This window comes from Hypomesus nipponensis, chromosome 7, assembly GCF_054491055.1.
Source record: "Hypomesus nipponensis isolate SF chromosome 7, ASM5449105v1, whole genome shotgun sequence".
Classification (NCBI taxonomy): Eukaryota; Metazoa; Chordata; class Actinopteri; order Osmeriformes; family Osmeridae; genus Hypomesus; species Hypomesus nipponensis.
This window is the reverse complement of record NC_140367.1, coordinates 8953065-8965000: the sequence shown is the minus strand read 5'-3', so window position 1 is coordinate 8965000 and position 11936 is coordinate 8953065. Positions and strand designations below refer to the sequence as shown.

General features: G+C 51.1%; 1 protein-coding gene across 1 annotated transcript in view; it reads left to right on the top strand.

Annotated features, from left to right (window-relative positions):
- cacna1c (calcium channel, voltage-dependent, L type, alpha 1C subunit) overlaps window positions 1-11936 on the top strand; it is a 142816-nt gene that overhangs the window by 87225 nt on the left and 43655 nt on the right. The window contains exons 5-9 of the mRNA XM_084702019.1: window positions 1548-1687; window positions 2010-2174; window positions 2346-2536; window positions 5566-5669; window positions 7501-7673. Of these exons, the coding sequence (XP_084558145.1) occupies window positions 1548-1687; window positions 2010-2174; window positions 2346-2536; window positions 5566-5669; window positions 7501-7673 (773 nt within the window). The remainder of the gene's footprint in view (window positions 1-1547; window positions 1688-2009; window positions 2175-2345; window positions 2537-5565; window positions 5670-7500; window positions 7674-11936) is intronic.

Here is an 11936-nt window from a genome sequence, read left to right as displayed (position 1 = left end):
CGACCTGCTCTCCCTACCTCACCCTGTCTCTCTCTCCATCCCTCCATCAGTTTCTCTCCTCTTGCTTTCTCGATCGCCCTCCCTCTCTCTCTCTATTTCTCTCTCTCTCCTCTCCTTCTCTTTCCCCATTTCGGGCGGACAGATGGAGTCGCGGACCGAAAGTGTGTTATCGTCTCATCAGTGTTTGTACAGGAAGTGTGTGTACAGGAAGTGTGCGTATATGTACAGTGTCACCCTCAGGTGGATTGATGAGGCTGTGAGACGTTGGACAGATGGCAGCACCATTAGAGGCTGAGAGGACTCCTGTACTGCTGAGCGCACACACACACACACTCACACACACACACACTCACTCACTCACTCACCTTGATGAATCAACATAATTGCTGCTTGTGCTTCTGTTCCCATCCTACACATCTGTAGTATGTTGTACCTGTGTGTGTGTGTGTGTTTGTGTTATGGAAATTAGGGGCCAGTCATTCCTTGTGGGTGCTTTCCATATGTATGAGTGTGTACCTGCTGTCTGACCGACTGTAGGCATGCCCTTCATTTCTGGACGCACACACACACAACCTTGTGCACACATATACACACACTCATCACAGAGGCAGTAAGCACATATGTTCTGACTGTTTCTGGAGGGAAACATGTCAAACACTAAGTAACAGGACAAGAGGACTGGAGTTTTTGTGGAAGAGGTGTGTGTGCGCGTCTGCGTGTGTACGTGTATATACGTGTGTGTGTGTGTCATCCCAGCAATCTCAGCCTTCAGAGATGAACACATTCCTCCTGCCATCCTTTTATCCCTCCCTCTCTATATCCATCTCTTTCTTTCCTTCCCTCTCACACTCTCTCTCTCCCTCCCTCTCTCCATCCTTTTTTCTTACCCCTTCCCTCTCTCCGCCCCTTTCTTTCTCTCTCTCCCTCTCTGAGGGAGTAATTGGGTTGTAATTCTCTCTCCTACTAATGTTCAGACGCTGAGTGGTCAGGTGGCTGGAGGGGGAGAAAGGAAGGCAGACAGAGGGAGACAGAAAAGTGGAGAGAGAGGGGGAGATGTTTTTGATGAGAAGCATTCTTTTCAAGTAGTCATTCCATCTGTGCTAATTGATAATTCTCCGTATCTAATGCGCTGCTGGCCGGCCTTTGAGCCGAGCTCTTTACAAAATGTTATTGTGCTAGGGAGGGAGGGAGAGAGAGGGAGGGAGGGAGAGCGAAGGATACAGAGAGAGTAGAGTGACCGCAAAAAGAGTAAGAGAGGGATACAGAGAGAGAGGAGAGAGAGAAGGGGGGAGAAAGAGAGAGAGAGAGAGAGAGAGGTTAAACTGGGTATATCCAGAAGTCATCCACTTGAAGTCATTCACTGGCTCTTGGTCAATTTTACTCTCGACTTACTGTCTCAGCGAGGACGGTCAATATGACGACGAAGCTGATGAAGACATTGACGCTGGTGAAACTGTAACGATGAACCAACTGCTGTCTTTCTTCCCCCCCCCTCTCTCGCCCCTCTGCCGACGCCCCCACCCACCTCCCAACCCTGCGCCCCGCAGGCTGTTCAGCGCCATCCTGGAGCAGGCCACTAAGGGGGACGGGGGGACCCCCATAGGGGGGAAGGCAGCCGGCTTCGACGTCAAGGCTCTCCGAGCCTTCAGAGTGCTGCGGCCCCTTCGACTGGTGTCTGGAGTTCCCAGTGAGTCACACACACAGAGGCACACACACACACACACATAAAAACACACACACAAGCATAAACACACACACACACACATACACGCACAAATACACAGTGGACAGGAGAAAGGGGATTGGAGAGATTGTTCACGGATGGATAATCCATCTACTGTGTGCGAGTGTGATAGAAACTCCCATCCCAAGGGAGCAGCTGGTGATATATCTGGTGGGATTGTGCGGAAATAGAATAAGAGATGAGTATCAGGACCTCTCCTCTCCTCCTCTCCTCTCCTGTGTGTGTGTGTGTGTGTGTGTTTTCACGTTGGTCCTTCCCTCCACAGGTCTCCAGGTGGTGTTGAACTCCATCATCAAGGCCATGGTGCCCCTGCTCCACATCGCCCTGCTCGTCCTGTTTGTCATCATCATCTACGCCATCATCGGCTTGGAGCTCTTCATGGGCAAGATGCACCGGACCTGCTTCTACATCCAGAAAGAGGGCCACATGGGTGGGCAACACGCACGCACGCAAAGCACATGTCTGCCCACACACACCCACTCCACACCCATACAAGCACACACAGGTACTGTACTGGCCACTTGCAGGCACACGTACTGCACACACACACACACACACACAAATACAGTCAAAACACAGATTTGGTTGTGTGTGTGTCCAGGTCCGATCGCAGACAAAAAGCCGGCCCCGTGCGCTCCTAACGGACGCCACTGCTCCGAGAACAGCACCCAGTGCAGCACGGGCTGGGAGGGGCCCAACGACGGCATCACCAACTTCGACAACTTTGCGTTTGCCATGCTGACGGTGTTCCAGTGCATCACCATGGAGGGCTGGACCGAGGTCCTCTACTGGGTGAGTCGCCTGCCATAACCATAAAGGAACATTTCACTCAAAATCGTTTTTGAAATTGTATTATTTTCTTTATATTTACTGGAAAGAGAGAGACATTTGATGGACATATTAAAAACTAAGAGGGAGGATTTGGAGTGAAATGTCCCTTCGGCTATCAGTGCCTCATGAGTGCTAGGTTGCTGTTCAGGAACATTCTGGATACATCAGGATAACCACATTACTAGAAACCCAATCCTGATTGTGCATCTCGAACAGTGATTTCGACAGTGACACACACACAACCACAAACACACACAGCAATAGACGAGCTACTGTTTCCTCCACTCAAGCTCTGTGATCTGTGTATGTGATGTGATACATGTGTGTCATGATCACGCAGGAAGGTCCAGAGCCCATTTCCTGTTTGGGCTTGACGAGGACAGCCAATTAGAGAGCTGATAACAGATAGGGATGAGGCTGTTGGTGAGGCTCGTGCCATTAGCCCCACTGCTCTCTCTCTCTTTCTCTCTCTCGCAAACACACACACACACACACACTCACACACAAACACACAGAACTATACAGACAATACCACAGTGAAACACTTTGTTCCTATCGATCACTCATCTACACCTTCACACACACACACACTCTCACTCCCTCACACACTCACTCTCTCATATTCCCCTTCACACACTCACTCTCTCTCACACACACACACTATCACTCACTCACTCTCTCATATTCCCCTTCACACCCTCACTCTCTCTCACACGCACCCTATCACACATTCGGACACCTGAGGACATGACAGATAATCAACAACAGCTTGGCTGTTTCAAAACATCACGGAATGTACTCTGTAACTGAAGACTGGGAACAATACTGGACGTGCCTGGAATCTGAAGGTTCTCGTTCAGAGGATATATAAACACCCACATACACACACACACACAGACACAGATGTGCACACACATACAGACCAATTCCCTAACCGCTCAGCCATCTGACCCCTGAGTATTACTATTTAACACAGACAGAGAAGTTTGAACCCTCTCACACTTCTGACAAAAGTCACACCAATGCAAAGTAGCTGAGAAGACGCTTCTGCGGCACTGATAGATTCCGTCGATAGCAATTTGTTGTAATGCTGTCTGTATCTATGTGTCTGTCTATGTGTGTGTGTGCGCGCGTGTGTGTGTCTCTTCATGTCTGTCTGTGTGTGTGTGTGAAGAGTGTGTTTGTGTAGAGTGGGAGGCTTACTGGCTCCACACCCCCTCTCTGTCTCTGCCTCGGCCTCTCCGGCTGGATCACACACACATGGAGAGACACTGACCGTCAGACACACAGACACACATTTATGACTACACAAATACCCTCTTTGGTTACAACAATATTGCAGTGTGGCTATGAAGGACAAATGGATACTTGGCACGCACACACAGACACAGACCAGCCACTTTGTGCCACTTAACTCTCAAGCATGCGGTCAAGACCCTTATGAAGGGTGTGACGGATGCTGCAAGGTAGAAATACTTGATATTAGCGTTCTAATAGCCACAAAAACATCCACTATTTACACAAATACACACTCACTCCCTTGCGCGCACACACACACACACAGACACACACACACCGACACACACACACACACAGACACACACACAAACAGACACACACACAGACACGCACACACACAGACATCCATCTGGCTTTGCCACTGTCTGCCACCGCTCTTTTCTAACAACTGTATCACTTAATCTACTTGTTTGCTTTTTCCTCTCCTTCTTTAATCCCCCTGTCCTTCTCCTCTTCTGCTCACCCCCCCTCCCCCTCTCTCTCCTCCCCCCCCCACCTCTCCATCTGCAGATGCAGGATGCTATGGGCTATGAGCTGCCCTGGGTCTATTTTGTCAGTCTGGTCATTTTTGGATCCTTTTTCGTTCTAAATCTGGTTCTGGGGGTGTTGAGCGGGTAAGAGTGTGTGTGTGTGTGTGTGTGTTTCCTATGTTGGACAAACAAACAACAAGACTCATAGGGCAACAGAAGGAGAAGGGTTAGGAACTGTACCGTATGTTAATGCCAGTGCACCCCTGCCTTCATCCCTCCACGCCTCCCTCTGTCCATCTGCATTATGTTGATTCAGCCTGAGTCCCCGTTGGGGGGAAGTGATGTCACTTCCTGTTAGAGCGAGCAGTTGTCTCCCTATACGCTGGTGACTTCTAGGATAACTAGACTTTTATAGGCTGTCTGTCTAACTCACCTTCATTCACTTGACTTCCATTTCTTTCACTCTCTGTCTCCTGTCTCTCTCCTGTCTTTCTCTCTCCTATTTCTCCCTCACCTCCTTCTCTCTTGCTCTATCCATCCCCCCCGCCCCCTCCCTCTGTCTCTCTCTTACGCTCTCTCTCTCTCTCTCTCTCTCTCTCTCTCTCTCTCTCTCTCTCTCTCTCTCTCTCCCTCCCCCTCCCATTCTCTGTCTGTCGCTACTCTTTCTCTCTTCCCTTCTTACCCCTCCTCCTCACCAGAACAGTCAGGGCAAGGTAAGCTAGGGCCAGGTGCTGCCTCAAACCAGGTGATCCAGGACACTTGTTCTCTCTCTCGGATGTTTTCGTCTCCCGCTCTGAGACGGCAGCACAGCAGGCCTGGTTCCTGTGGAGGGGGCAGCAGCAGCAGGTGGTCCATGTTCTGTTTTTACCCTGCCCGCCTGCAGACTCAGGGCTGAGCAGGGGGATTCATTATTCATACCCCAAGTCGACTCTGAGGCGGAAAAACCCACTTCCTGTTTTTTTGGGGGCAGAATGTTGTCTGAGTTTCTGGGCAACCAGGCAGAAAGCAAGGTTATTATTGGACAGATGGGTGGAGAACTGCAGTAGAGAGAAAAAAATACGGGGCAGTTTAGTCCAGTTGAGCCCAGCAGAGTCTTGTTGCTTGCTAGTCCATGTTGTTTGCTAACTTCCCCACTCCTCCCCTCCCCCCTCTCCTCCTCTCCCTCCCCCTCCTCCTCCTCTACCCTCCTCCTCTCCCCCTCCTCCCTCCTCCTCTCCCCAGGTTAATGATGCTGTAGGGAATGGCTGGCCCTGGTTGTATTTTGTCACCCTAATCATCATAGGGTCATTCTTTGTGCTTAACTTGGTTCTGGGCGTGCTGAGCGGGTAAGAACCAGGGGTCAAGGGTCACTGAGGTCACCAAGCCTTCCTCTCTCAGCCTCCTCCTTCTCTCTCCCTCCTTCTCCTCTCTCCATCTCCACCTCCTCTCTCCATCTCTGCCTTCCTCCTCTTCCTCACATCTCTCTATCTTGTTCCTCCTCCTATCTCCATCTCTTCCTCTCCTCTACCTGTACCTCAGTTATAAACAGAGTCTGTGTCTGGGCGAGTCTAAGCGGCTCTACATCACAGAGAAAGGTTACTCCAGCTCAGAGGCATTCTTCCTGTAATCCAGGCCCAGCCTTTCTGCAGATGTCACACTGAGTCAGTTCCTCTATGGGCCCAGCATCCTTTAGTCAAGTTGAGCTTTCCAGCAGGAGCCTGGTGCCTGTCTGGTGCCGCACCGTGTCTCACTGGGGCTGTCCTCCTGCATCTCCTCGTCGCTGTCACTGTGGTCTCGCATGCTCATACACGCCATCACAAGGATGACACCTCTATCGCTGGGAAGCTGGCGTGGTGACAGAGGTGGAGCATGAGAGAGAGAGAGAGAGAGAGAGAGAGAGAGGGGGGGGGGAGGGGGAGAGGGGGAGAGGGGGAGAGGGAGAATAAACAGAGAGATACCAAGAGGGAAAGAAAACAAAATAACCAGTAGTTGAGCACAGACAAGCCCTCCCCCAGATGAATGGCCCTGGTTCCACATTAGGGCAGATGCTGGGGTGTGTTATCAGGTGGCAGGCCTCATATGTAGAGTCTGTGTCACTGGAAGTGGTCTGTAGTAGTAGTTCAGACAGATGGGGATGAAGGAGGGAGCTGCAGTGAGCAGGGCAGGATGTTGTGCACCAGTGCTGAGTTGAAGTGGATCACTTGGACTCATAGCCAAGGGCCGGCAGCAACAGACCCAGCTAATGATGGAGTGTGTGTGTGTGTTTGGATGTTTTGCGGTGGGCACCAAGGGAGTGATGAAATTACACCCAGTATTGTTGATCACACACACACACAAACACACACACACACACACACACATTGATTTCCTCAAGTACCGACCAGGGAGGTAGTTTGTAGGCTCTGTTCCAACAGTGTGAGGAATGGAGTGCACGTACACATTTACACACATTCACACACACACACACACACGTACACTGCCTTTCACGTACACGCTTACACACCTGTTTCTTCGAAGTCATTTCATAATATTGCATCATTTGAATGTGTTCTGTCATGAAGTGTTTGTGCTTTCCTGTTACTGTGACTGTTTCCTCTAATGCATGTGAGCTCTGCTCCTCCTCTCCCTCCCGTTGTATCGCCGTGATGAAGACTAACACTGTGTACCCACTGTTCTCTCCCGGGGCTGCCTAGCTGCCTGTCGACCTGTTTCTCTCTCTGTCTCGCCCTTTCGCTCTCTTTCTCTCTTGCGGTCCTCGCTGTCTCCCTTTCTTGCTCTCTCTCTCTTGTTTTCTCTCTCTGTCCCTCTCTCTCTGTCTCTCTGTTATCTCTCTTGCTCTGTATGATGAATTGATTATCAAGATGATCAAATTGCTTATATGAGTTTTCAGATTCTCTCTCCCCTCGTTCTCTCCCCCATTTTTGTCCCTCTGTTTCTCTCCACCCCCCCCCCCTCTTCGAACCCTCCTCCCCCTCTCTTTCTCCGTCACAATATCCACCCCCTAAATCCATCCTTTTTCTCTCTCTGCCTCTCAATCTTTCAACGTTCGCCATCCTGTCCTTTCTCCCTCCTTCCCTCTCTCCTTCCACCTCTCACCCTCTACTTCCCTCCCTCCCGTCCACCACCCCTCCACTCTACCATACCGCCATCCCTCCGTGTGTCCCTCCCCTCCTGCAGAGAGTTCTCCAAGGAGCGCGAGAAGGCCAAGGCCCGCGGGGACTTCCAGAAGCTGCGGGAGAAGCAGCAGCTGGAAGAGGACCTGAAGGGCTACCTGGACTGGATCACCCAGGCGGAGGACATCGACCCGGAGAACGAGGAGGAGGGTCTGGATGACGACAAGCCACGCAACCGTGAGTACTGGTGAAGGGGAGGGGGGGGGGCACTGGGGGGAGAGAAGGACTGGGGAATGGGAGGGGGGGGCACTGGGGGGAGAGAAGGACTGGGGAATGGGAGGAAGGGGGTAGTTCCTGGAGGATGGAAGGGTACTATGTTGGTTGTGTGTCTGTGTCAGGGTGAGGGTGGAGATTGGTGTGTGTGTGTTTGCTGGTGTGTGTATACCTGTCCTGCCAGTTTATATGTGTGTCTGGACCTTCTGTGTGTGTGTGTGCATGTCATCTGTGTATGCGTGTACGTGTGTGTGTGCGTGTGTGTATCTGTACCATCTGTGTGTGTGTATGTATGTGTCTGTACCGTGTGTGTGTGTGTCTGTCTGTCTGTCTGTGTGTGTGTAGTTAAAGATCCATAGCTCCAGTTATCAGTCCTGTCAGTCCCAGCCATTGTCCCTGAATCATCTCCCCATCTCACAGCTCACCTCACAGACAAGCCTTCAGTTCAGGGTAGCCTGCAGCTAGTCCTAACACGTTCATGCTAATACGCCATGCTAACACACTCAAGCTAACACACCCATGCTAACCTAGCTCAGACCGTGCACATTGCCACTAAGGCTCATACCTTCATTGCATTGCAATGACCGCTTCATTGCATTGCAAATGCTAATGCTAACCCACTCTGGCTCACTTCAGAACATTGCTATCGCTAACAACTCTTTATAGAGCCATTGCCACTTTCCCCCTCCTGGTCAATAAACAATCGATTGTCCCTGTCGTCTTCACGCTTCAGTGCTTTATCTCTCACTGGGGCTTGGTAGGCTTGTGGGTGATGAAGGGGGCAGTAGAGGAGAGCAAGAGAGAGGAGGAGTGGGTGGAGGTGGTAGAGACAAAGGGAGGAGGTGGGGGAGGATATGGGTAAGGGGGACGTCAGGAATAGAGCATGGGGGAGATTGATAAAGGATTGGGATAGGAGGGGAAGATGGGGTAGACGTTGGCAGGGGGAGAAGAGGATGAGAGAGGAGGAGAGGAGGTCGGGGACATGAGAGAGGATGATGGGATAAGAGGGGGGTGGCTAAAAGGAAAGGGGGAGGACAAGAGAGAAGGAGAGGCTTGTATGTTAATTGAGAACAGCACAGAGATGTGCTGTGTCAGGATACCGCACGCACGCAGGCACACACTGAGAGACTCTCCCACACACACCTGTCCACACATGCAAGCACACAAAAACACACACACACAGGGCCTGTAGCATAAACGGTGACCAGGATCCAAAGGTTGTTTGTATCTACTGCTCGTCTCTATCTTCAACTGGCTAGTGTGTGTGTGTGTGTATGTGTGTGTGTGTGTGTGTTTGTGTGTTTGTGTTTGTGTTTGTGTGTGTGTGTGTGTGTGTGTGTGAGTGGCACGTGCGTACGTGTGTGTGTGTGTGTGTGTGTGTGGTGATGGATGGGGTCAAGGCCTGGTGTTTAGTGAGTTGGTAATGAAGTCACTGCAGCTTCTCTTCCAGGGAGGTGGCAGTCAGCCAGACCTCTTAGTCTGGCTGGGCATGCCCCCCCGCACACACACACACACACACAAATGCCTACACACTCACAAACCTGAACTCCTACACATGTACACACCACAATGAACTTATAATTCCTAATGTTTGTTTTATAAACCTGGCCAGGTTAGCCTCATGTCTAAACACACCATGAGCTGGCTCAACGTCTCCTTCCTACTGGGATCAATACACTCAGTACTGAGGGGTTAGACATCAGGTACATCTGAACTCTTAGGTCCTGCTCCGCTCGCCTGTCTCTTAGCAGCCTAGCTAAACCTAAAACAAATACTGTGAGCTCTCATCTAGTAGGAACACTCTTACTATGTCTGCTGTGGGTCTCTTCTGGAAAAAAGGGCTGCTTATCCCAGAACTTGTTGCTTCACAAAGGAGAGAAGAGGAGAGGGTGGGGTGGGGTGGGGTGGGGGGTTTGAGAGGAGAGGAGAGGGAATGGGGGGGGGGAATAAAAGTGTGGGAAGGGAGAAGAGGAGAGGTGAGGGGGCAGAAGAGAGGAGAGGTGAAGGCTGAAGACGTGTCAAAAAGGAGAAGAGGAAAAGAAAGGAACGAAGGAAGAATGTGGGGGGTGTATGCAGTCTAAATCTTGTAAACAATCACACGTACAAACACACACAGACAGCTGACTGACTGTCCCCAAAGAGTCCAGGCCCAGGCCCTCAGGCCAGTCTCAGCACATAGCTTCCCCAGGAGGGAGCCACCATCCCTGGGGACAGAGTAGAGAACACTGGCCTGAAATGGCCCTGGAGCTGGAACAGACAGGAGACAGAGACTAAAAGAAAGGATGGAATAAGAGAGTGAAGAGGGAAATGGAGGGACGCGAGAAAGATTTAAAACTGCTTTCGAAGAGAAGAAGAGAAGAAGAGGAGGGGAGGAGGGGAGGGGAGGAGGATGCATTCGAAGCACAGATGATCATCTATGGAGCTTTAACACAGCACCATTTTAGCTTAGTTGTGCTCAATCACGTACACACACACACATACACGCACGCACACAAACACATGTACAAGTTCACTCGAAAACGCCCAATGCATGAAAATACACAAGTGAACAAACGCAGTACATGCACACACACATGCGCACACACACACACAGTATAGAGTCAGTGAGCTACAGAGTATTAGCATCTGTGAATAGCGCTTATCAATGGAGCAGAATGACAGTTCAAGTGCAGCCAAGCATCAGAGCTTAGCCACAAGCTCAAGATTTGTGTGGGTGTGCGTGCAGATGTATGGGTGTGTGCGTGTGGACGTGTGTGCGTACATATACATGTGTGCGTGTATGTGGGATGTGTGTGTGTCTTCAGGTTGGACAGTTAAACAGACATGCTTGCAGGCTGGTTGTGCCACCCAGGTAACAACATCAGGTATTCAGGATCCCAGTGTTGATAGAGTTCTCGAGCTGTTCTCAGGATGACTAATACCTTCCCGACTGCAGAGACCACCTCATGCCTCAGTCTGCCAGTGTCCGAGGCTATAGAGGCGGGCTTGTATTCCCAGAATGTGCCAGAACTGGAATGATTTTTCAAGGTTCTACCACTGGAACTGTCTCGGGTGTTCTCAACCTGGTATGGTCTCGGGTGTTCAAGAATTGGGATGGCCTCTTAAAACAGATTGGAGGCCTATATTCCTCCATCAGCACTAGTGCTAAAGTAGAGGAGACTAGAGGAGGGGAGAGCAGGAAGAGGAGGGAGGAGGAGGGAGGAGGGAGGAGGAGGAGGAGGAGGAGGAGGAGGAGGAGGAGGGAGGAGGGAGGAGGAGGAGGAGGAGGAGGAGGAGGAGGAGGAAGAGGAGGGAGGAGGGAGGAGGGAGGAGGAGGAGGAGGAGGAGGAGGAGGAGGAGGAGGAGGAGGAGGGAGGAGGAGGAGGAGGAGGAGGAGGAGGAGGAGGAGGAGGAGGAGGAGGAGGAGGGGAGGGGTCTACCAAATCAGGGCTCTGATCAACACTGCCATCTAAAGGCCGGTTGGGGAACTGTAGCACAGAACTGAGGCAAGAGGAGAAAAGACACACACACACACACCCACCACTCACACACACACCCACCACTCACACACACACACCCACCACTCACACACACACCGACCACTCGCACACACACGTTCCACACTCCACCGGACACACAGGCACACACATGAGGGACCATTGATTTTCTTTCTGATCTGACTCTTCTCTCCATCCCTCTCTCCATCCCCCTCTCTCTCTCCATCCCCCTCTCTCTCGCTCTTTGCCCATCCATTTCACAGTGTGGTCATTGCTTGTGTCTCAATCTGGCCATCTCTTTCTTGTCCCCAGGAGTTACCCTCCTCCTCTTTTCTCATCATTTCTTCATTCTTCTTTTTTTTGGGGCATCTTTTACCCTTCTGTTCTCTCTAACCTCCATCCCTTTATTCAGTATCCTTCCTCCCTCCATTCACCTTGCGAGGTGGAGCTTTGTGTCTGGGAGCTTCATGTCAGCTGTCTAAGGTCACCTACAGCCATCAGATTACTGTCACTCCTAGCATATGGTCACTGTTGGATGTCACACATGCGTGTGAGAGTGTGTTAGTGCTAGGTGGTCTTGACATTGTTTGTGTGTGTGTGTGCATGTGTGTGTGTGTGTGTGCGTGTGTGTGTGTGTTTGTGTGTGTGTAAGGGTGGTTGGGGGGGTGTCTGTCTGTGTGTGTGTGTGTGTGTGAGGGTGGTTGGGGGTGTCTCTCTCTCTCTGTGTGTCTGCGTGGTATGCTGATTCCCT